Source organism: Falco cherrug, chromosome 7, assembly GCF_023634085.1.
Source record: "Falco cherrug isolate bFalChe1 chromosome 7, bFalChe1.pri, whole genome shotgun sequence".
In the NCBI taxonomy this organism is placed as follows: Eukaryota; Metazoa; Chordata; class Aves; order Falconiformes; family Falconidae; genus Falco; species Falco cherrug.
Window position 1 is genome coordinate 38,687,527 of NC_073703.1, and position 25,254 is coordinate 38,712,780.

The following is a 25,254-nucleotide window of genomic DNA, read 5'->3' on the forward strand; positions in this document are numbered from 1 at the left end:
GTCCATTGTGCCTGGAAGTAGCTTCCATTTAGGTCTCACTCTACATTTTGTACAGCACATGAGGTGAGACTACTATCTAATTTCCTGCATCCTTTATCCTCTCCTGTCCCCACCTTGCTTTTCTATTGGGTTTTTTTTTGTTTGTTTGTAAGTTATCTGTTTCCTGTCATAGACAATCACCATGACTTTTCAAAGATGATAGCCAGCAGCCTTGCAGTGATGTCAGCTAGCTTTCTTATACCTTGGATGTTTCCCATCTGGTCCTATGTACTAGTGTAGGTCCATCTTACCTAAACAGCATTTTAACTTGATAGCTTCTTTCCCCCAAGCTTTGCTGCTAGATGCAGAAACTTGGGAAGCCTGATAGACTTTACTGGTAAAGACCTGCTCAAGGTGTTGGGCACCTCAACTTTTTCTGTACCTTTCATTATGAGATTTCTTCCTGATTTAATAGCTGAATTACTCTTTCCCCAATCTATCTTCTGCGCATGGTGTACCTGTGGAAGTGTTTCTTCTTGCCTTTGACATCCCTCTTCAATATCAACACCAGACAAGCTTTGCCCCCATTAATTCGGTCTCTGCTTGCCCAGACGGGTGCATCTGTGTTCTGCTCTGGTTGCCTGTCCCCACTTCCACTTTATATGTTTCTGTTTCATTTGAGCTCACCCAGTGAGGAGTCCCGTGTACAATTAGCTGGCCTTCTGCTGTGCCTGCTGATTTTCTTGTAGGTGAGGAAGGCTTGTTTTTGTGCTCGGGGAAGAGAGCTCAGGAAGATGGTGGGCTGACATGGAATCCTTTGTAGCTTCCCAGGGTGTTCTACTTACTGTTCCCTGAGCAAGCACCAACTCTACTTTTGTGAGTCCAGAGTCTTTAGTGTACTACTTTACTTCCTTTCTTTCCTCAAGATCTTACACTACCATTTCCTGATTACTGCATGCCAGGCTGCTGTTGGCCATCATTTGCATAAGCAGCTCTTCCTTATTCGTGAGTACCAGATCCTGTGCAGCTCCTCCCCTACAAGCCTGTTCAGTGCCAGCATCAAAAATTGCTTCCAGTGCATGTGAGAAATTCCCTGAATATTTCACACCCTGCTACACTGCCCTTCCAGTAGATGATGTATGATTTAAGTCCTCCATGAGAACAAGGGACTTTGAATATTGGAAAAAGCAGCCAAGGATGATGTTCCATTTATTTGTGGTAACTGAAGAGTTTTTCTTAACTGGTTGTCTTGAACCTGAAGGAGCTGCTGCAAAGATATACATACATTATTTTGATTTTATCTTGAAACTGAATACTTAATTTTCTATTCATTTTGGATTACTACTTCGGCATGGTCACAACTATGAGCTGAATGATTTATTTATTTTCTCTCTAAGATTTCTAGTTTCTAATTGCTCTGAGGTAATTAATATGCAACTACATGAAATATTGCTTCAGATTGCACTGTATGGTTGCCTGACATTCAGGCCATGCAAATAACACTTTCACAGGTATATATGCCAGAGACAACTCCTCATCCTTTTTTATTTTTTTCAGTGACCGATCAGAGGTGGTCTTGTCCATTCATCAGTACTGTATTTTGTTTCTTAGTGATTGGTGACAGTGTGCTGCTTCATCTGTTTTAGTTGGAAGATGGGGAAGAAAAGCAGAGTAAAAACTCAGAAGTCAGGTACAGGAGCCGCAGCAACGGTGTCTCCAAAGGAAATGTTGAATCTAATTAGTGAGTTATTGCAAAGTAAGTTTCATTTTTGTGCCTCTCTGGGAAAAGGGATGGTGTGCAGACCACTCAAAAACATTACGTTATTGAAACTGTTCACTTCCTGTAACTGGCCAAGCTTGCTATTTCAGCCTCCTTAAGATAGTATAGTATGTATCTTAGAGTATCTAGCTCTGTTACTATATGCCATTATTGGCATAATTATTTGTGTATGTATTGGACCTGCCATATTTCTGGCAGTGTTTGGCTTTACATCTCAACACAAGCATAAATATTGGGTGAGATTAGATTAAAAGGACACTGCTCTAGATAACTGGACATTGAAGCTTTGTCAAAAATATTTTTCTTGTAAACCGTAAGAATTGCACTGTTTCTGTTTATCATTTGAACAGTACTTTGAACTGATATCAGAGTAGAGAAACTAACTGTGGAAAGCAGCAATACAACTGAGTTCAACTGTACTGATATTTTTATTGCTTAAATAATTTTTTTTTGCTGTTTGGAAACTTTTTGTAGTGCTTAGTCATTGTTTGTAGACCAAAGATTGTTTCAGTAGTTGAGGAACTTGGAGCTCCTCTGTTATTTCTAGTAAATATGAAAAGCAGAGCATAATTTCATATGACGATGCTAAAATGCTGTTCGCTCTGTCTACTGTCATTAGTAACTGTGCTGAATTACACTGCTTGTTGAAACGAAAGTCCATTTCTCATATCCTGGACACATCTAAATGTTGCCTTAAAAAATATGTAATTTTTCTTTAGCATTGCTCATGAAAAGGAGACAAGGAGTTGGCAGAGCAGTTTGATGCTTATGCTACAATTGGCCTCTGCTTTGCTACCAAATATAAAACATAGATCTAATTTTCTAAGCAAAGACAAGTATCATCTGTTCTTTTTGTCAGGCTTCCATATTTTATTCAATGCAAAGATTTTTCAGATCAGTTAGGCAAGGTAATCTTCAGCTGTCCACTTGGATTTATGCAGCTTAGATCAAGAAATCCACACGCTGGCATTTAGAATTTTGTCAGAGACACTGTGGATATGATCTAAAGCTAAAGCTTGGCTAAGTGTTCCTTTGCTTGTCCTTCCAGTACGCATGCATCTATGAAAACAGTATTGACTAGGCAGGTCAAATGCATGTACCAGCAAATTTCTCAGTTACTGAAGGTAAGCTCTGTGCTATTATCATCTGCTTTTGTTACTGCAAGAATGCTGGCAAGCAGGCTAATGTAAACAGTACTTTGATTGGATTATTGAAAACAGTCTTTTTTTGTTTGTTTTATCTGAGAAACTGTGTACTTAATGGTCTGGTTGTTTACCTTTTCTTCTTCCTAGCTTTTTAAACATTTGATATTTCTTACATCTGAAAGAATATTTTAAAAAAGAAAAGAAAAGAAATTGAGGTAAGGTATACTGTGAAAATTTCAAAAGTCTCTGTTAATCACATGTCGAAGAAGGGGATGTTTGTAACAATGGAGATTGTCATGTTTACCATGTAAGCGTATTTGAAGGACAAGTAGTGTTAAGATTCAGTTAAAGTTGCTGTGAAACCATGATCTTTATCTCTTATGTTGAAATATATATATATACACACTTTATTAACAAAAAAAATAATTATTTGGCATTTGTATTTTCAGAATGCAGTAGTCCTACACCAGGTCCTGGTAAGGAATGGGAAGAATATGTTCAGATTCGTTTGCTTGTTGAGAAAATTCGCAAAAAGCAAAAAGGTAAATGTGAAAGACTTTTGATAAGGGCATCTCAGGGTATTGATTTGCCTAAGGAATTGTCTGTTGGCATCTAAAAGGAATATTCTTTTTCTTGTTATTATATAAATATGCAATTCTGTTATTTTGTGACAGAAAATCTTAGTTCTGTGACATACAGTTGCTTTTTACAGTTGCAAGTGTTTCTGCAGTGTTCTGGTGGGCATGAATATTTGCGTTAACCATTTCAGTACTTAGAATTCTGAGTGAATATCACAGATAAATGCTCCTGTGATAGTTCTGTCTGATAAGTAGAAAAAGGGGCTTGAGACTGTGATGAGATGACAGTCTGAAGTCTAGAAGTAAAAGTCCTTTGAGAATAATAGGTCTTTTTGATTTCTGTTAGCATATTATGCCCCTCTGCCTCTATAAATCTGAACATTTTGTATTTAATTTTCTTACCATTTTATTTTAACATGAACACTTTACTGGACATAGAAACAGTTTCAGCAGTTCAACATAATGATGCTAAATTATGACAAAATAAAAATATCTAAATGCACAAAATAACTGCATCATCTAATAAATCTATCTGCTATAAATCAAGCACACAACTAAAATAAAGAAATGCTTATGGTACCACAGTTAATATGGAGTTTTATTGCCAATCATGCTGACTTTAAGGTACACTTATTCTTTAGGCTAGAACAGTTTTCTCGCGATATGTTCTGCAAACCTCACTGTGATACTTTATTTTCATATTAGCTTTGGTTTTATTCGGAGGTATGCTCTAAAAAATGCTTTTCAAGTAATTTTATTAAAATTAGCCTCTTTTATAACTAGTGTATTTTAATGGCTGAGAAATAACTTTTTAACCTTGAAATTAATAGATTTGGGCTGGACATACCTGAAAAAGTCCTGAAACAATTCTTTCTTCTCTGATATTTACACAGTGATGGAAAAAAAGCCAGACTGCATTTAAAATGGAGCTTGAGTGGTTCATGTACTTGCTTGATGAAACAAGTACTTAGAGGCTTGAAATGTCCTTTTCGCACCAGTTTTTAATATATTTTGACTAATGTGTAAAAAACTTCTTTCGCGAAAGGACTTTAAAACCTCTGAACATTGGTTATTGGCAGAGAGCATATGGAAGAATAAACGTTACTGTTAGGTGGAGTGACTGCATCCTGTAGCTGTAGAGAGATGAACTTGGTTCATTGTTTTGCTGTCCCGTGACTTCTATAAATTTATGGTACATGTCTAGGTTTTTATGATGTGATACATGTGTTATGGTAAAACATAATTCATGTTAACAAGAACAGAGTTGGCATTGGGGTTGGCCTGTTCACTGTATCTTTCTTCTGTACCAGAAAGATCGAACCATCCATGGGGAACGTGGCTGCTGGTGGAGGTGGCAGAATTAGTATAACAGCATTATGTTAATGGAGTGTGGCTTTTTTTTCCTTGAAAGATGCAAAGCCTGCTAACCACAGCACTGTTGACATACACATGTCTTTTAATATAACATTTTTACAAACATAGTGAGTATCAATAGTATGATGTCTCAAAACTATTTTTTAATGCAACATAGTGATTTATACTACAGAGATTTCTAGCTTAATAAAGGCTTTAAACTATTAGCAAAGGAAGTATAAATTGCTGTTGGGAACTCTGAGACATACAAATGAATATATACTGCCTAAAGCATCGTACTTCTTGAATAAAACACTGGGTTGCAGAATGTGAACTAATATGATCTTGATTATAGAAAACTCTTAATTTGAAAGCTGAGTAGTATTACTGTCTAAAATTTTTCCTTGACTCATTAGCAAAATCTTAAATAAAACTAGTTTTTCAATATAGATTTTCATAAGTATAGCTATATTTTGTGCAGTATAGAAATAAATTGTTCCCCATTAGTGCTTGTAATTTAAAGGGGCTGCTCTTCTCTTTAATTTGGAGAAATGTGGGAAATACTGGACTACATCATATGTGAGGAACAAAGGTAGAATTTCAGAGATGCTTACAGAGTGGTTCCAAATACAAGCTGGATGTTAAAAGCTTCCAGTAGCCTTTTGCAGTAGTAAATGTTGGAAACCAAAAGAGCAAAGTCCTGGACAGTATAAACACCTATCAAGTTCTGCAGAAGCTATGCAACTAGCTCTACTAGATTTGTGAGGCCTTAGCTCTGAATATATTCCACAGAAAATAGCATACTGAAGGGACTTTGAAATAAAGCAGAAACACTAGCTTCTAAAAAAAAAAAATTCAAAGCACCGTGCACCACATTCTCATTGTGTTCAAAAAAATGTTTTATCAATATTTATTTTTTTATACTGTATCATCAAAGAATATAGTTTTAGATGATACTTACACTTTTATGTTAACTGCAGATTTGTTTGGTTCTGGGTCTTGAAATGCATGAATTGGAGATGGGGCAATATTTCAAATACACTAATGCTACTTTCCTAAAATCCTTTTAATCTAAAGATGCATTTATCCCCTGTGCTTAACCAACATATCTTTGGATGTAAGCAATTTACTGATGATGTTTTGTCACCCATAAAATGGCCTGAGCATTTCAGGGGCATTTGGACACTTCTGACATAATCTGGCCCTAGAGAACGCAAGAGGCAAAGAGGTACAGAAGGAGCTGGCTGAGCATAGCCAGGAACTATAATGCATAGGTTTAAATCAGATGATGGTAAAGGGGAAAAAGGCTGAGGAAATGAATGAGGCTTGTGATTTCACCAGTGGACCACATGTCTGTTGGAGAAGCAATGTGTAAAAATTTGGACAAGCTCTGTGATGTCAGGAAGATAATCAGTCCTTAGCTGTTTTAGTAGATCCGTACACTACAGGGAAAGGTAAATGCCTTGTATGTGAGAGAAGGAACTTGAGATCTGCTTATCGTCATTTCCAGTACTGAATTAATGAAATTGCAGCTTGCCTCTCAAATTCCTCCTCGTGACTGCATTAACGTGTTGTGTTGGTTGCATTTATCATTAATATTAAGCTGGGAAATATTTTCACTCAGCTTTTTTAAAAGGGAAAGAGGAGGGGGGCTTCATATTTCATCACAGCTCAGTTTAGGGGGTTGTGTTTTTAGGATGACTGGTAAGCCAATTTGGCAGAATATTTAAGTTCATGAAAATTGAGTTTGACATTTGTATACTATTGAGTAACACTTAACAGAGACCAGTTCTGATTTAGCTACTTCAAAGTAGAACTGCTGTGGGATACAGATAGCTTTTTACACGTGCTTTTATATTGAACTTCTTTGTCTATCTAGATCCTCTTATTTCTGCATGTTTTTTAATAAATTGTGTATATAGGTTTGTCTGTTGTCTTTGATGGAAAAAGAGATGACTATTTCCCTGATTTGATAAAATGGGCAACTGAAAACGGAGCATCCACAGAGGGTTTTGAAATAGCTAACTTTGAAGAAGAGGGGTTTGGTTTGAAAGCAACAAGAGAGATAAAGGTGAGCATGTGAACATTTGACTTAGATTAGAAAATCGTGTTTGGAATGTAGCTGCAGAGCTCTGAAATGTACACCACCTTCCCTTCCCCCTTTTGACTGCTTGTGAAACTGCTTTTCTGAAGTGCTCTCAACAATGCATACTCGAGAAATAAAATTATTGATAAAGACTATTGGATAGTACTGTGAATTTTTAATCAGGTTTTCTTGCCCCCTCTTTTGCCTGTACTCTCTACTTCATCGCCGGAGTGCTCTATCCCATTGATGTATCCCTCTCATCCATGTTTTCTAACTACTTAGTCTATTCTCCTCTTTCATGTCCCTTCTTTTAAAGTATTGGTCTTTCTGCCTCAGAAAGAGGTATTTGCAATACTTACTTTCCAGTGAAAATCTAAGAAACCCTTAAGAAACCCCCAAATATTACCTGATAATTGTAAAGAATACTGTTTTGATCATCAGGTAATGAATATATACACACACAGTTAGCTAACTGTTAAAAGGTAAGTATTAAAGATTGCCTCTTTCCATTCCCATTTTACAGATGGGAAACAGCTTTGAAGAACAATCGGGTATTGTTGGAAAGAATATATTAATATATACTATATTAATTCTGGGGCTTCAATAGCACACAGTTATTAGGTCTAGTATTACTGATTGATAAAAATCCTGAACAGTTCTTCTAAATTATGAATGGGCAATGTGAAAAAACCTCTACTGAGAGAAAATATTTGATCATGTAATTAATAACAGTATAATGTATCTGGTAGCTTTGAGACTGTGCGTGCAATTTACATGTTAGCAGTTCCAAAGTCAAGCACTATTATTTTGTAATCTGAGTGTCTTTGTTTTAAGCTCTGTGTAATGCAGATTCGAACATTTCAAACACTTGGCATATTTATATAAATGCTAACTGACCCTCTATGCATTTTTTCTTTTCTGTAGGCTGAAGAGTTGTTTCTATGGGTTCCTAGAAAACTGTTAATGACAGTTGAGTCAGCTAAAAATTCAGTATTAGGTAAGAGCTTAAGGAAGTTCTTAAGCAAGAAGTTGATATGCATGGGATTATTCAATAGGAGACTTTCTTTTTTTAGCTGATCTTTATTACAGGGCTTGCTTATCATGCCAACCATCAGGTTTGGAATGCCTAGAAGCTTGAAGTGTCAGTGGAAAGAATTTAATTTTCCTCTTTGTTTCTGACTGAGTGCACTTTCTTCCAGAAGTGTGTGTCTTATTTGGAACACGTATCATGTAGCTTGTATAACACTTAGAGATGAAATGTTCTGAGGTACTGAGAGTATTGTTCTAGTTTCTTCATGTCTTCTGTCATGCAATGGTACACGAGGTGTTTACTGTGTGAAATAACTTGCAGCATAATACAATGTGGGCAGCTAAATACTTTAGAAACCTGAAAAGCTTTTTTGTGGTTGTTGTTATTGAAAATTCTTAATGTTACCACATCATGTTCATTTGAAGTAAATCTAGTTGACATTTTCCATGGACAATTAATTCAGTGCCTCACCTTTCTGGGTTAATTCAGGATCCCTGTATTCTCAAGATCGAATTCTTCAAGCCATGGGCAATATAACATTGGCATTCCATCTTCTTTGTGAGCGAGCCAACCCCAACTCTTTCTGGCTGCCCTACATCCAGACGCTCCCAAGTGAATATGACACTCCTCTCTATTTTGAAGAAGATGAAGTGCAGTATCTTCAGTCAACTCAGGCCATACATGATGTTTTTAGCCAATATAAAAATACAGCTCGACAGTATGCCTATTTCTACAAAGTTATTCAGGTAAGCATCTTAAATGTAGCATATAGTATATGTAGTTCTCCCTATTATTAAGGGAAGTGTGAAAACAATGATGCAAAATAATAGACCAAGTGTATTGCTCTTAGGTGTTTAAATTGTTAAAGCAGTTTCCTGCTGTTTTTTGAACTGCTGTTAAAATTTTGCAGTTCAGTAGGCTTATGAATATGTAAGAATGTAATTGATTGAGAGGAGTGATTACTGCCTTTTGTTTGGCACTGGGTGAGGCTTCATCTGGAATACCTTACAATTTTGGGCCCACCAGTACAAGAGACATGTTGACAAACTGGAATGAGAGCAGAGGAGGGCTATTAAGATGTCATTTGCTTCAGCCCTTTATCTGTACAAGGACAGACTGAGGGAGCTGGATGTGTTTATTCTGAGGAAAAGAAGGTAAGGGATTATCCAGTTACTGCTTTCAATTTGCTACTGGTAGCGAGACATCAGAAGTTTGCCAGTGGGAAGTTAAGCTAGGTGACCTGCAGAAATCTACAACCTATGCCTCTATGACTCTTCGAAAAAATGTGTAGTTTGCAGTAAACAAAGTAAAACTATAATTGTTAATTGACATAGAATAAAACCACCGCATATGTTGTATTTCCAATGACCCTGGATTAACTGTTGTTCTCTATTTAACATAATTATTTTGATTGCTTTCAAGTACAAAGATAAGCCCATCTGGTGAGAATTTGAATATGGGGAGGCTTGAGATGGGCGAACTTTTCATCATGTTCTGAAGTAATGATTAAAATGGAGTTTGTAAGATAGAACTGTTACTCTGACTGATGTCTAGACATAATTGATGTTGTAAGTGAATGGTAATGTGTTGTTGTTAAGGTAGCGCTCAATGTCCAAACATCCAGAGCTTTTTATGGCACCATCTGTGTGAAAAGCATATGACTCTGTACTGAATTTCCACAATTGTGTGATGTAGATACCATTTTTTTGGCCATAGGAGAGGTCAGAAGCCATAAAGTAATGTTCTCCTTTAATGCTTTCAGAGTTCCAGAGCTTTTCTATTAACTGGTTTAAGTCAACAAAAGTTAAATTACTTTGCTTAGCTCTTTGGTGTTTGAAAAGCCTCATATGTTTCAAACACAGCATCAATTGACCAAGTATAAGGAGTGGAGGAATGCATTTTGAAAACCAAAGTCTTTAAAAATAATGGGTGAAACCCAAATAAGATGCACTTCATTTTGAGACAAGGAGTAGGATATGAACAAAGGCTTTAATATCAAGAAGGAACAGAATTCTTCCTTCCAGGTGTCACAATTCATACAATAGTTTAGCCAACTGTCTTTTCTTGTCATGTGCTCTTCTAGGCTGCCAGTTCACACTTGACCTTCCAGCTTTTCACTTTGTTTCTCAAAGTGTACTACCTGAGCAAACACAGCTCCTAAATTTTAGTTCTTTAGAATATCTTTTTTACCCCTAAATAGTTCTACTGGTTTTAGTTATTAGCAGAATGTTGTGTAACTTCATCCACTTCTTCCCTTCCGACTGCTATTCATGTTCTTGCAGTACATGCAGATACTACACTTGCAGATAGCTAAACTATCACTGGGACTAGTTCCATCATTTTCATTGACTAATCCCGCAGTAATAGTATTATGTGGTCACAACATTAATTAAAAAAAAACCACGAAATACAGTTTTACAGAGAAAAGAATTCTGGATTGAAACTGTGGATTTTGACTGCCATGTGTCCAGTATTTCAGAACCACTTCTCAGTTGTTGATGAATATATGTAGATTGATATCAAAGTGATGCAAGCACAACTGAAGAATGTATATGAAATGCAGTGGTGTAACATCAGCTGAAGCATGAGATACCTCTTACGTGAAAAGCAGCTTAAATGGTTGACAAAACACTTTTTGCTTATGAAAGTTTCATGTGGTACACAATTGTTTAAGGATGGCAAATAACATGCTATTTCTCTTATTGTCTCTTAAAGCTAATCAAAGATCATTTGTATAGTATTTGAGCTAATGTCTTCAAAGTTATGTCTCATGAAAAAATAATTTATATTCCACATCAAAGTCCATGCTATTTACTGTTACAAGTAAGAAAAGCTACAGTTTAAGTAAAGAAAACAATGTACATGAGATGACTTTAGGAGCAGAGACAGTCTTTAGAATCCCAGTGATGGTGATGTTCCTTTAACATGGTAATAAACCTTTAATACTCTGCACTGTTATATTTTCTGGTTTACATTTGCAATTCTACAGAAGCTGATATGGCAGCTCGTGGAGGAAGACTTCTCAAACTGATATTGTAGAAACTGATTCAGTTCAGTTTGATCTGCAGCAATGGGAAACCTTTGTGGAAATAATGTTTAAATAAATGACTGTCTTCTCTTTGAGCTTTATATTAGTATACTCAAGAAAGTGTTTAGTACTGCCGTTTGTATGAGCTGTTGAAATGTAGGTTCTGGCCACATGTGGGCAGAAATCTAGACCAGATTTTTCATTCTCCTGACAAATGCTTTTATGGCTTGTTTCATGTTCTTGTATAATATAGCTGTTGTTTCATGTTGAGCGTGAGCGTGAAGGTAGATCAGGTAGGAATCATTTGCTTTATTTACTTGTTTCTTAGAGAATGAGTGGTAATAAATGTTAGGTAAATTTTAGGTGTATTCTAATGTTTAGTGCCATGTTCCAGCACAGCCATGTAACCACAATTTCAGCTAAATGTTTTGTTACTAGTATTCAGTAAATGGCAGGTTAAGGAGATACATAATTTCAACTGGCTCCAGGAGTGCCAAGTGAATGTACTGGGTACCTACTACTAACACTTTTAATGAAAACTTGGGGAAAAGTTTTGAAACTTCTTCATTTGTGTTTCTGCTGTCAAAAATAAGAGCAAGCTGAAATGAATTTTAGCATAATCTTGCATGCACTCATATCATTTTATGAACAAAATTGACCCACAAAATACTAGGGCTAAGGGTAATTTATGAACGTATGGGAAAGGTAAGAAGAGGTGGGGAGAGAGGAATTCATCATGTAAATGAAAAAACGCAAAGTAAAACCGCTTTCCTATTGAAGGCAGCATACTCTGCAAGCTTTATGAAAGTGAATGTTAGATTTTTGTAGACCATCATTTCATTCAGTACTACTACTGCTTTATCATAAGCACTGTAATGAAATCTGTCTTGTGTGACCGGGGTTTTGATATGGCTTCAGGTGTGCAGACTAATACTTTTTTGAATTTATAAATGCACTGTTTGTAATACAAAAATCTTATAACTAAATTTACTTTCTTGATAGCAATTCTACTGCAAAAGTAAAACTTGTAGCATCTTGAAATGAAAGGTGTGTTGTTGATAGTTGAAGACACTGAAAAAGGCAAGATTTTTTAATTCCTTTGCAGTGTTTTTAGTCTGCAAAATGTTTCTATGGCTGGGGAAATAAAAGGGTTAACAAATCATTTCTTTAAATGCTTCACTTTCTTTCCAAATAGGATTGCTAGACTTACTGAAATGATAGGTTTGCAGTTTAAAACATTGTTTGACAAGTGCTGGTCTGTTTTATTTCCCTAGCTTCTCCATAAGGGTGGCTTTCTCTGAACACTGCAGTTCTAACTCTTTCTTCAAGTGCTTAGGCTGGACGCACAGGAAGAATGGGCAGTTTTATGAATTTCACAGCTGTTGCAAGCTCAACTGTAGTCTGGTTTGATAAGCAGAAACAGGTGGGATGTTGAGTAGACAAAAATAAACCCTTGAGCATCATGTTAGCCAGGCTCTATAAATCACACTGACACCTTTCTAAACATATGTAATTTGATAACTAAAAAATAGTTAAAAAGTTCTTAACAGATGTACTTTAAAGATGTATTTGGCCTTTGCATTGCTATCAAAATGCAGCAAATGGTCAAAAGAGTACTTTCATCGCAGCAGACTTGTAGTTCGCAAGATGTTTTTGTAGTTTGTTCCAAAGAGAACTTTTCTTTGCTGCAGGGTTTTTTCTTGCCCTGGAAGGTATGCATGTGACTTCCATTAACATTTATGGGCATTGCATGCCTACTGAAGGGTGAACAGAGCCCTGATATTTATGGCTTACTGTTAACTTTTTTTTTTCTTGTACACTGAAATGTGGTATAATAGGCACAAGAGGGAGCCATATAGTTTGCAGACATTCACAGTGAGATTATATTCCTAAAGAAAATACAATCAAGTTTGAAGCTTTTTGAAAAGAATATGCAGTGGTCTTTGTGTTTGCCTTTCAGTTGCATCTGTGTGCCTGTTTGTAGTTTACTACAGAGAAGTTTTGGTAAATCAAAACAAGATGTCAATCAAGACAGGGAGTGCTCTTAAAGAAGGTGGCAGTGCCCAAACTATTTACATTTTGGACACTGTGGGTCTGAAGCAGTGTTGTTTCTTTTCCACAGGTTAAAGACTGCCTTACCAAAAGACAATTTTATGGTAATTTTGGTTAACTTTTTAAGCCTTCGAAGTTATAAGTCTGAAATCAGCAGAGCCAATCAGCTGGCCATAGCTTTTGCCATGGTAACCAGCTGTGGTAGTGACGCTCTATGTGAAAGTAGTATCTCTATGTAGCTGCTTCTCAAGCGCTGGAAAAAGGATTGGTTTTGCAAGACTGTCCAGGATGGCAGTTTGGCATTGATTTAAACACTTGTTTTCAGCCTGTAGACTCTGGACCACTGGAGGACTGCAGATTTTTCTGAAGGGCACCAGCAAGCTAGCTGTCTGTAAAAACACAATATGGGTGACATTGTAGCAGGTATCTGCTATAGGCTGCCTGATCAGGAGGAAGAAAGGGGTTCATGAGGCCTTCTACAGACAGCTTGAAACAGCCTCACGTTTGCAGGCCCTGGTCCTCATGGGGGACTTCAGCCACCTTGGTATTTGTTAAAGAGGCAATACAGCAGGGTATAAGCAGTCCAGAAGGTTTGCACAAAACACTGATGACAACTTCTTGTCCCAAGCAGTAGCAGAGCCAGTTAGGAGAGATGCTACTCACATTCATGGACCTTGCACAGAAAAGGAAGGTTTTGTTGGGGATGCAAAGGTGGAAGATGGCCTCTGCTGCAGTGTCCATGAGGTGGTGGAGTTCAGGATCCTGAGAGGATGGAGCAAAGCAAAAAGCAAGGTCATGATGCTGGACTTCAGGAGAGCAGTACTGGCCTCTTCATGGATCTGCTTGGAAGATAAGGCTCTGGAGAGAAGAGGGACCAGAGAAAGAAAACATGGTCAATACTGAAGGATCGCTTCCTCCAAGTTCAAGAGCAGTCCATCCCAATGAGCAGGGAGTCAGGCAAAAATACCAGGAGGCCTGCGTGGATGAGCAAGTTGCTCCTGACAAAACTCAAACACGAAAAGGAAGCATGGACAGGTGGAAGGGTAGAAACAGGGACAGGTGAACTGGGAGGAATACAGAGATGTTGTCCAGTCATCCAGGGATAAGGTCAGGAAAGCTAAAGCCCAGCAGAAGCTGAACTTGGCAGGGGATGTCAGAAGCAACCAAAAGGGCTTCTGTAAGTACGTAGGTGACAAAAGGAAGAGTAGGGGAAAATGTGAGCCTGCTGCTGAATGGAGCAGGGGGGCCTGGTGACACAGAACATGGAAAGAACTGAGGTACCAAATACATTCTTTGCCTCAGTCTTCACTAGCCAGACCAGCCTTCAGGAATCCCAGGTCCCAGACCCCAGGAAGAAAGGCTGGAGCAAGAAAGATGTACTGTACCCTTGGTGGAAGAGTATCAGATCAGGGGATACTTAAGCAAATTGGATGTACACAAGTCCATGGGCCCGGATGGGATGCACCTCAAGTGCTGAGGGAGCTGGCTGATGTTATTGTGAGGTGATTCACATGTCATCCAGAGGGACCCAGACAAGCTTGCGGAGTGGGCCCATGGGAACTTCATGAGGTTCAACAAGGCCAAGTGCAAGGTCCTGCACCTGGGTCAAGGCAATCCCCAGTATCAGGACAGGCTGGGGGATGAAGGGATTGAGAGCAGTCCTGTGGAGAAGGACTTGGGTGTGCTGGTGGATGAAAAGCTGCACATGAGCCAGCAATGTGCGCTCGCAGCCCAGAAGACCCACTGTATCCTGGGCTGCATCAAAAGAAGTGTGGCCAGCAGGTCGAGGGAGGTGGTTCTCCCTCTCTACTCCACTCGTGGGACCCCACCTGCAGTACTGCATTCTAAGCCTTCAGCACAGAAAGACATGGACCTGTTGGAGCAGGTCCAGAGGAGTGCCACAAAAATGGTCAGAGGAATGGAACACCTCTGCTGTGAGGAAAGGTTGAGAACTGGTGGTGTTCAGCCTGGAGAGGAGAAGGGTCTGGGGACACCTTATTGCAGCCTTTCTGTAATTAAGGCTTATAAGAAAGATGGGGGCAAACTTTTTAGCAGGGCCTGTAGTGACAGGACAAGGAGTAATGGTTGTAAACTAAAAGAAGGTAGATTTAGACTAGATGTAGGGAAGAATTTTATTTTTTTTTTTTTTTTTTTAAGATGAGGGTGGTGAAACACTGGAACAGGTTGCCCAGAGAGGTGGAGGTGGTAGGTGCCCCATCCCTGGAAACGTTCACTTTCAGGTTGGACAGGGCTCTAAGCAACCTGATCTAGTTGAAGATGTCCCTGCTCATTGCAGGGGGGTTGGACTAGTAGATGACCTTTAAAGGTCCCTTCCAACCCAAACTATTCTATGTTTGTATGACTCTCAGTGATCTTTGAGCAATCATGACAACTGGGAGAGGTGCCCGAGGATGGAGGAAAGCAAATATCGCTGTTATTCTCAGGAAGGTCAGGAAGGAGGAACCAGGGAACTATAAGCCTGTCAGCTTCACTTTGATCCCTGGGAAGGTGCCATACAGTGGGACCTTGACAGGCTGGAGAAATGGGCTGAAGTTGAAGAAGTTCAACAAGAAGTGCAAAGTCCTGCACCTGGGGTGGCATAATCCCATTAATGTGTTGGGGGCCAGGCTGAACATGAGCCAGCAGTGTGCCTTTGCAGCAAAAAGGACCGGTGGCATCCTGGGCTGCATTAGGAGTGTTACCAGAAGGTTGAGGGAGGAGATCCTTCCCCTCTACTCAGCGGTGGTGAGGCCACACCTAGAGGACTGTGTCCGGTGCTGGGCTCCCCAGTGCAAGAGAGATCAGGAAGAAAGAATTTTAGAATTAAACCAAATGGAGAAAGCAAAGTTGCCTATTGAAGTACAATTTTAGCAAGTAATTCTAGTTTTCTTTTACTTAGTTTTATGTTTCTTTGCTAAGTTAATGAGCAAATACTTGCAAATGCTTTCTTTGCCTTCTGTCAAGCTGCTGTTACTTAAGAAGTCAGGAGCTGCCCCGTGAATCACTTTTGTTTTGTTTTGGTTTTTTTGTTTTTCCTTTTTAATAGAACCTATTTGGTAGAGATCATTAATAATTTTAAATAGTATCTGTAGTCTGGTTTGTATCCAGTGCTCCACAGGAACACTCTCATACCAGTTTTCTGACTAGTGTATATTGACATCTGGACAATGTTTGTGAAAGTGTAATTGTAGTCCCATTGTGAACACAATCCTTGCAGTAATCTATCCAAAGATATTTTAATCTGTTTGTGTGCACTATTGGACAGAGAACTTTCTGGAGGTGAAATCCCTTTTGATCAGATACTAAATTTGATTTATTATTCATATAAAATTTGACTAATTGATTTAGCGTGAATGAAATTCTAAAATCCATTTATTAGCTGTTGGGCACTGGAGTATCATTTTAGTTAGGTTTTAACACATTGAGTTCTAGATCTCAATATTATAGCATCTTTAAAATCTGGTATCACATTTGACTCTTCAATATTGGGTATATTAGGTGAGATTTCACATCTCTAGCTTAATTTTGACACCAATTTTTGAAGTTGTGATGATACTTTCAATATGACTTACGCTGCTGTTATGTTATTTTTTTGGTACTGTTTCTAATCTATCCTATTCCAATAAGCATATGATTTTCCAGGTCAGTGTGAAGTAGAATGTCTGGTATCTCTCTGTACTTGGCTTTAAGATACTACCATTTAACTTTCATGTGCTAAATAATGTTTGTGTTGAGTGCAGACAAGTATACTGTCTTATAAAACACTCTTAAATGATTCAAACATTTGAGTTCAACCAATATGTCGTCAAAGGGAAATGTATTGGGAAGAATAATACTGTTTTGATCATGTACCAGGTAGACCCTTTGGGTTCTCGGTTTTTCTCCCTGTTTGATTTATACTCCTTGGCATGCCAATCAAATAGCTTTTCTTAGAAGTGATGTCAGTGACACTGTGAAAAATGGGTGGAAGAAAGATGGCACAGTTGTAAACCCTATGAAATCTTTCCCTTTTGCTTACTTGTCTACTACACATGTCGCCTTAAGGAGAGATTTAAAATTCCATTGAGTGGGCAGTTACAAAGGTAAAATTGTGTTGCTGTCTAATTTGCTTTGTCTTAATTTCAGTGCCTGAGTTGTTCTGCTTGATCAATAATTAATCAACAGGCAGTTAATAATGCAATATATTTACGCCTTTCTGTGGTTTTTCCTCTCTGTGAAGGCCAAAATATTGTATTAATCTGTTTTGCTGGCAGCAAACTGAAGATTGACTGTGTGCTTGTACTGTACCACTTAGGGTATCTACTGTAAGGTGGTTTAGACTTTGCAAACATGCGCCAAATTCCTGATTATTGTGTCACTTCTGGTATATCCCACCCTCAGCTATGATGACAATAACAGCAGATCCTGGGGCTTCGTTGGGCCATTCCTGTGGCTGCCCCTCTCCATCACAGAAGCAGCTATACAGGCTTTGCTGGGTTGCATCTGTCCATCTCGGACAAATGAAGAGCTCGAGTCCTTGCGTGGGTAGGAGGTCTGCTGCCTTCTTCCCCCATTCCTTCCTTGCCTTCCACAGGAACACGGCGACAGCTCTGGGCTTTGAGCCAGCCGGACACAGGAGGAGGTGTTTGGCTGTTCGGGCAGCGTTTGCTCCTCAAACAGCTGTTCCCTATCTCCTCCAAGGAAAAGGTGGCAGGCCATATGGAGGCATCCTATGGTCCAGATTCAGCCGATAGGCGCCAGTTGGACCGTGCTGGCCTAGATCGAAATGCAGGCACATCCTACTTGGTGTCTGCTATTTCTTGCAGTCAAAACGTTTTAAAGTTGGAGAACAGACAGGATAAAACATATCTTTCATTTTTGATATAGATGTTATCTTTCTTTGGACATTTATTGTTAGGCTCTCCTAATCAGTAGGTTTTAATTTATTCTATAGTCTGAACGGTTTGGATTCTGTTATACTAGCCTAAATGGCCTCTTTCCTCTAGAGAAGCAGAGATGTACTTCAAAGCGTATATGCTAGTGATAAACAAAATTTGTTTCTGCACAGTTTAAACCACGTTTGGGAGGAATAATACGTTCTCTTGTTAGTAGTATGGGCTTTTAAGTCATTTTGGGGGAAGATGGGGTTCTCAGCCACTCTCCTGGTTGAGCATGCAGTTACGCATCAGGTTTTACAGCCAATAGGATGGAGAGGAGGTTTTGTTTGTTTTTCTGTTAGTTGCTCTTATTTCTATTTTTTAACTGAGTTGTACTTTCTGGGGCAGTTGAGTTTGTCCCCAGAGATCTTGTCTGTGTCTTTTGTGGAAGTGAGTGCCTCGGCAGACATCAGGAGATCATCATGCACTTACAAGTATACTTTCTCATATAAAGTTTGTACTTACTGTGCAGATTTAATATTTTTCCTGATATAACAGCAGTTACAAATGTTTCATAAATTTAAAATATGGTAACAAGCTGACGTTTCTTAGAATGGAATACTCAGAGGATGTATTCTTTAAGCACTGCAAAATTATACAGGGGACTTATCTTTGTTAAAATTAGTAATTTAACTAAATTACAAAGTGGATTATCCTCTCCAGTCAGACTCGATGCTAATACTCCACACAGTAGGAGATTGATATGTTGCTAAGTAAACCAAAGTTTATTTTCTTGTACTATGATTTGAATGTGAGTTGAAGAGGAAGTGATAAGTTTTTAGTTTTGGGGGTGTGTGTACAATAGTTCCAGTACATCTGGTTGTAGGATTTACCATGCCCCAAATACCATGCCAGTTGTGCAGTGCAGCACCTTGGCTATAAAGTTATTGTGAGCCAAGCTTCCACCTAAGTGAGTCCTGGTATGATTTGTCTGTAAACTTGAGTAGTCGATTCACAGGTAACAAAACTTTGACCATACTGCATAATATTGATGCTTGTTAGGAAACTGTTTGGATATGGTGTGGTTGTGAATAGGAAATATTGTCCCTGTCCTTTTAAAGTAGTTCACTTCAGGCTTTCCATGACAGCATTCTATTTGTGGCTTGTGATTCACTGAATTAATAGTGGAGTTGTGTGATGAAATTGTGCATGCACATAGCACACATGTTGCTCCGAGCAAAATGAACAAGGTAAGCCTTGTACCTTGGGAGGAGCCTGAAGAGTAAATGAAACGTCATGGTATGCAGGCATAGGCCCTTGTGAGGAAACAATTAACAGTAGCTATCTCACTGTACGTGTGTGAGTGAAGTACTGCAGACTGAACCTATCAATCTAATGCTCAACATGAACACTAAACGCATACTTTGTGAGGAGATTTACCACAGGAGATAATGGTCCTAGTGTGTCTTTCTGTTACGTGAATGGGTACGGGAGGGACTGGGGAGGTTGTCTCATTGCAAAACACATCCAGTCTGAGGCCAGCTTGCTCTCCCGCTTCATCCCTTCAGCCCTTAGTGGGGCTGCATTCAGCTTTCAGTGATTTTGTAGAAGGACAGGAAAAGGTATAGACAACTTGGTCCCTAATTTAAGTGTCATATCCAAGTAACTTCTTTTCTGGGAAAGATTAGTATTTTAGAATCCTCTATGTTAAGAAGTATTCTGCAAATAAGAGTGATCAAGAAGTGGATGTTAAAAAGTCCATCACTGTCTTGCCTCTATTTAATAAAAGAGATGCCACAGGATGGCAGGCAGGGTACTCGTTTGTAATCAGTCCAAAGATATTTCTGTGTACAACGTCAGCCAAATGGTAATGTCCACTTTGCATGTGGAGTAGGTTGTCAGTCCTTCAGACCCTTGAGTTAGTTGATGTCATGGTTTGAGTTGCCTGTTATGCCACTGCTGTCTCATTAGCTAGGAACTATTTTTGCAGGTAGAAGGTACAGAAAAAGGAACTGTGCAGTTAAATTCCATTGCACCAGAAGGAGTCATTCCACTCTGCTTCCGCTGCATGAATCCCCTAATAGTCTGGAACAGTGCTTTCTTGTGTATATTGGCAGAAAGTAAATAAAAATTGCTGACATAAAGAATAAGCAAGAATATTATTTAGATTTAATAAGTTTCAATCCTGTGGTACCTTTTTAATTTTAAGATTAGTTCTACAAGGTTTTGCAAAGTAGGATGATCTTTCATCCATTAGAGAAGTCATATAAACAGCACAGGTTTGTGGATATAATTCCTAGTGCTCCATGAATTGGGCTGTTTGGAAATTCCAGAGCATGCCACTGTAGTTCTAAACTCTTATTACAAAGTAAAATAATCTTTGGCTTTGTCTCCTGTCTTGTAGAGTGAACTGGCTTTCCCTTGTTAGGTTAGGCAGCGTATGTCCAATGGAAAAAGTGAATTCTTGTTTCCCTGTAGATCACTAGGATCCTCCATTCTGAATTCTTTATTTTACTTAGCTTTAGGGCAGTTAAAGCCTCAGCAGCTCCACAGAGAGGAGTTTCTCTTCAAGGCTGCTGCTTCAAAGGATTTCCAGAGCTGGGAAAGGGACAGTAACCAGCAAATGCTGACAGATCTTCCTGCTTCTGGCCCTGAAGTGTGTGTGTGTGGTGTGTGTTTGTGTTTTTGTACACCTACACATTGGCCTGAAACCATCAAGTAGCATCCAACAAGGCTCATAACGAAATCTTCCCATGTTAATGAGTACATTGGAAAAAGGGGAGAATCTGCAAAGAAGAGAAGGAAAAAATCGTTTGGTCAAAAGGAATGAACCCTTGGGCTTTATGTTCAAAGGAATGAAACTTAACAAGGTGGAAGCTTAAACTGGTTTTGGCTTTAACTGTTTCAAGCACCCTTAGTGTTTTGGGGGCTGAGAGGAGTGTGGAGTGATAGGCCATCCCCTCCCAGTATAATCTCAACACTTCATCTGATGCTTTCCTGGGATAGAAGCGGAGCTGTCTCTACTTCAACTGTATACAAGAGGTTTTTGAGAATATTGAAATCTGATTTAGTAATATTGATGCAGTGATTGCCCGCAGTTTTGCCTTGGACTTGTGAGTACTTGAAATATTCTTCACAGAAATCCATCCATCTCTGTCTCTACAAACTCAGGAAACCAACAAAAACAAGGGTTTGGTGGTTGGGGTTTTTTTTCAGTTGTGTATTAGAACAAAGTAGTAGATGACTCCAAGGGTGAGCTTATCTCAGCTGAGAGGTGGTGTCTTTTCAAAAAAGCCCACTAACTGATCACATCCAGTGATTCAGTTTTTTCTTACTCGGAGTATACAAGGGCTAATGGCACAAAGGAACATACTGGCCAATATGACTTCACGTGGAAATGTATCAGTTCTTTTCAAGACATCTAGCAGCATAGGTATGAACACAAATTTAACGCTACGTGAACTTGTACTCTGATTTTACTCAGACATTCTATTGCATGTTATAGTAATGGCACGTGTACTTTGCATCACTTGGTAAACAAGCAAATATTAAGCTAATGTTAATGGAAATTCCTTGTCAAGATTAGGAGCTCTGGCAAATGAGCTTTGGCATACTGGGGTTGGATGAGGTAAGGGGTTACTGCCTCTAATAGTGTGGCCACTGTTTTATGGGAGGTTAATGCCCACGTAGGCTTGGTAGCAGCAGTGAAGGTTATGATGGTGTCTTGGCTAGAAAGGCATCCACCCTTTCTACAGTGAAGCCTTCATGCTATCCAAATACAAACGAGCCTTCTCAAAAGTGGAGGAGTACTCCAGCATCTAATTTGTAAGACTTGAGCATCATTATCCTGTGATGTCCATCCAGAAACATGGTGGAGAAATTATTCATGCAAAGGCCCCTATGGGGCATGAGGTGTTGTGCTTTCTTGTGAGACGAGAACCCCTTGATATTACTGCTTCCCAGAAAGAGAAAAATGTCTGAAAGTATCTTTTTCTTATCTTTTTGGTTTTTTTACTTCTCCCCTCCCCCTTTTTTCTCTAGTTGCCATACTGAGTAACTGGCTTCTAGTCTGATAGTGTTTTAGGTGACTAGAATAACAGTCTGTCTCTTTCCGCAGTGGCTGCAGACAATCTGGCAGCAATCACTGTTACTTTTTAATATTTCTGGTTATTTTGAGATATCCTCCAAATGTCTCAAAGAAGGCTTGGAACGCTGAAGGGGAACAAGATTTTTTTTTTTTTTTTAAAAAAAAAATTATTATTCAGGAATAGCAGCATTAGGAGGAAACTGAAATTCAGCATGCCACTGTTTGTTTTTGCAGTGGCCATCACCCTGATTGCCAGCTCTGACAATATTTTCACAGAAAGGGTAACGAAATAGATGGTATTTGTTCTTTATAATAACTCTTTCAGTAGAATGTCAGGACCTGCATCTAAATGAATATATTCACATTTTCATGTTCCCATTTTTTAAAGTTTCCCCTCCCAACTTCCTGAAACTATTTCATACAGACTTGGTAACTTAAAATTGGGGTTCATGTAGTGGATAATGTCACATTTCAAAGCTAATCTGTAGAGACCTAGCTGTGTGAACCTATAAAAGCTAGATATGATTTTTTTTATGTATTAAGTGTTTGTTTAGTTTAAATATGTCTGTGTCTTTTTTGATCAGCCTGAGCAATTTGCATGCTATGCAGCAGTCATCTTCGATACTTTATTAAATATCTGTCAATTATAAATATCAAGGTTTTACATTAATGTCAAGATAGTACATCAAAAATTCATGGAATATGTGACTTTTTTCAAGGGTATTTAATACTTAATGCATTTGTGTCATTTTTCTTTCTAGATATATTGACAGGTTTTATTAAGTGTTTGTTAGGGAGATTTCATTTTTACCAAGGGACTATAAAGAGAAGCTGCATACTAAATCAATTTTTTAATCAGAATATTGTTCTTTTTTGTGTGTTTTCAGATTCTTGTAATCTATAGGGGTTTTAAGTTACATAATAAAATAGTCCAAGTCAGAAATAAAATATGCTGACGTATCTTAACTTTAAAATAGCTACTAGAATATTGTACTGCAGAATGTTATAAATATGGTAATTGTGTACACTGGGGTTTTATTCTGCCTGGTGTCTTTTAAGACCATATATTTTGTCCTTTATTGTAATTTACTAGTGGTTTTGTGTGAATTATGTCTGGACGGTCTCCATATAGCGGCAGTCTCTAAGTTTCACAGATTTACAAATGAGGAGCATTACGGAGTGTTTGGTGGCATCCCGAATCTTGGCCCATGGGTTGCGTGTTTAACCTGCTCATTACGGCGGACTACTTACGTCAAATAAGCAATTAACCAGGCTGCAATCTGCTGAGTTATAACAGATCTTTTCTGAGGGAGGAGGACAATGGCAACGCGTATATATCGTGCTTCCTATAGGTATTTGCCCCCTGTTGGGGTTGAGCACGTTGGTGGGCGCTGCCCACGTACTGCTCGGGCAGTGAAAACCACATCTGCGCCCTTCAGCCGACGGTAGCCTCAGTCGTGCCGCTTTACTCGCAGTGCATTGTGAACACAGCGATTGTCGTTTGCAAAATAATTTGGAAAGCGGCTGGTTGCGAGGAGGGAGAGAGCAGAAGAGCGCAGAGGGCAGCAGACAGGGGTTATCCGTTGGCATACCTGGGGTCTTGCTCCTGCGATAAACTTGCCGGACCCCCCGTTTGAACTAAGGCAAACGTGCCCGTGCGCTAAAGGCGACTTATCCAAAACTAGGCGCTCAGAGTGTGGGAATAACATCCGAGGGCCGCTGCGGAGCCGCTTCGCTTTCACGCCTTGCCCCCCCCCGAGCCGGGGCGCAGGGCGGGGGGGCCGGCGCGGCTGGGCCCGCACCGCGGCGGCGGCGCCGGCAGGGGGCAGTGCGGGGCCGTGCGGGGCCGAGGCGGGGGGCGCTTTCGGCCGGTGCGGCACGCGGTCCGCCAGGCAGCGGGCGGGGGCGCTGGGGGTGCGGGACCCGGGCGGCTCCGCTCCTGGGAAGCGCCTGCCTTGCGGCCTCGGGTGTCCCGACCCTCCGCAGCCGACGGCCGCGCAGCAGATGAGGACACCATGGTGTTCAAAGTGAAGCTGGTGGGCTCGTACGTGTCGCTGCTGGCGCTGGCTTCCGCTGCTCGGCTTATCGAGCCGCTGTAAAGATAGGCTTAACGCGAGCAATAAAAGTTGAAATTAAAGCGGCATAAAGGAATGATATTAAGGTGGTATTTGGATTTAAGATTGTTATTTCCAGCCGAAGGCAGCGCTGCGGCGTTGGCCGGGGGAGCGGAGCCGGGAGCGCCGTGCTGCAGCGGGGGTCGCTCGGGCTGCCGGGGCCGGTCTACCGAGACGGAGGGGAAGGAGCCCCGCGACACGGGTTGCAGCCGAGCTCCGGTGGGGGGGTCACCCGGTGACCGTATCATCGGTGTGAAGGGAAATCATATGGAGTGCTTGAAAAAGAAAAAAGAAAAAGTGAGGGAAGGGAGAGGAGGCGCTGGGATTGCGAACTTCTGTCGCGTTCCAGAGAAAGCTCATCCAAAGGGTTAACCGGAGGGGCTGAGGGAGAGCGGGCACCTGGGACCTCACACCCCATTGGCAGTCTTTTGTAATATATAATTTGCCTAAAATTGCGCACTGAGCACAAGCTTTTGTTTTCTAATTGATTTACGGTTTGAGCCACTTTTACCTCATCCCCTACTGTCCTGCACACGGTGCCAGCAAGTACATTACGGTGAGAAATGATAAATTACCATGCACTTGTGATGCTAATGCATCAAGAGTAAAAAACTGCATACTACATGGAGCTTCATGCATTAAGAGTGCCGCAAAGATAGAGCTATGCAAAAAATCATTTGTATCTTCTGAAATAACCGTTTGATCATTTACTTCAATTCGTCTCTGAGACATAATTGAACCTGAAGATTAAAATTTATGCTATTATGGCTTTCCATTTGTGAATTGGAACCCAGTTCTAAAGAACGTGTGTGAGTGTGGGCTTAAAGCTGCCTGTATTTTTGGAGCTTTTAATAAGTTGATTGATCAGAAAAGTAACAGGTATTACAGCTTCTTAATGCCTTGTTAAAACCTAAATATTTTGCTTGTTAATTACAACTACAGCATGCATTCTCAAAGGCATTGCAGTGCTTTTAGATAGGAGCATGTGTAGATGGGTTGATGTAGATACTAAGCAGCATTTCTCACCAAAACTATTTAAACATGTTAATCTGTTTTTATTTCAGAGGTATAGTGCAGCTTTTATGGAGTAACAACTTTACAGGTATCGAGGAAGAATGAAATCTTGTATAATTTTTCTTGCACTTGTGAAATACCTTACTGGTATC

At 39.6% G+C, this 25,254-nt stretch overlaps 1 protein-coding gene across 4 annotated transcripts in view; it reads left to right on the top strand.

The window, feature by feature from the left end:
* The window catches only part of SETD3 (SET domain containing 3, actin histidine methyltransferase), a 63,785-nt gene that overhangs the window by 23,076 nt on the left and 15,455 nt on the right, over positions 1-25,254 (top strand). For 2 of the 4 annotated variants that reach the window (XM_055716823.1, XM_055716820.1), the window contains 5 exons: positions 1,626-1,735; positions 3,354-3,446; positions 6,758-6,906; positions 7,846-7,918; positions 8,441-8,697. In XM_055716823.1, coding sequence (XP_055572798.1) covers positions 1,633-1,735; positions 3,354-3,446; positions 6,758-6,906; positions 7,846-7,918; positions 8,441-8,697 — 675 coding nt within the window. In that variant the 5' untranslated portion in view covers positions 1,626-1,632. Of the gene's footprint in view, positions 1-1,590; positions 1,736-2,807; positions 2,884-3,353; positions 3,447-6,757; positions 6,907-7,845; positions 7,919-8,440; positions 8,698-25,254 lie in introns of those variants that run through there. The other 2 variants (XM_014279716.3, XM_055716821.1) reach the window with 2 other exon arrangements.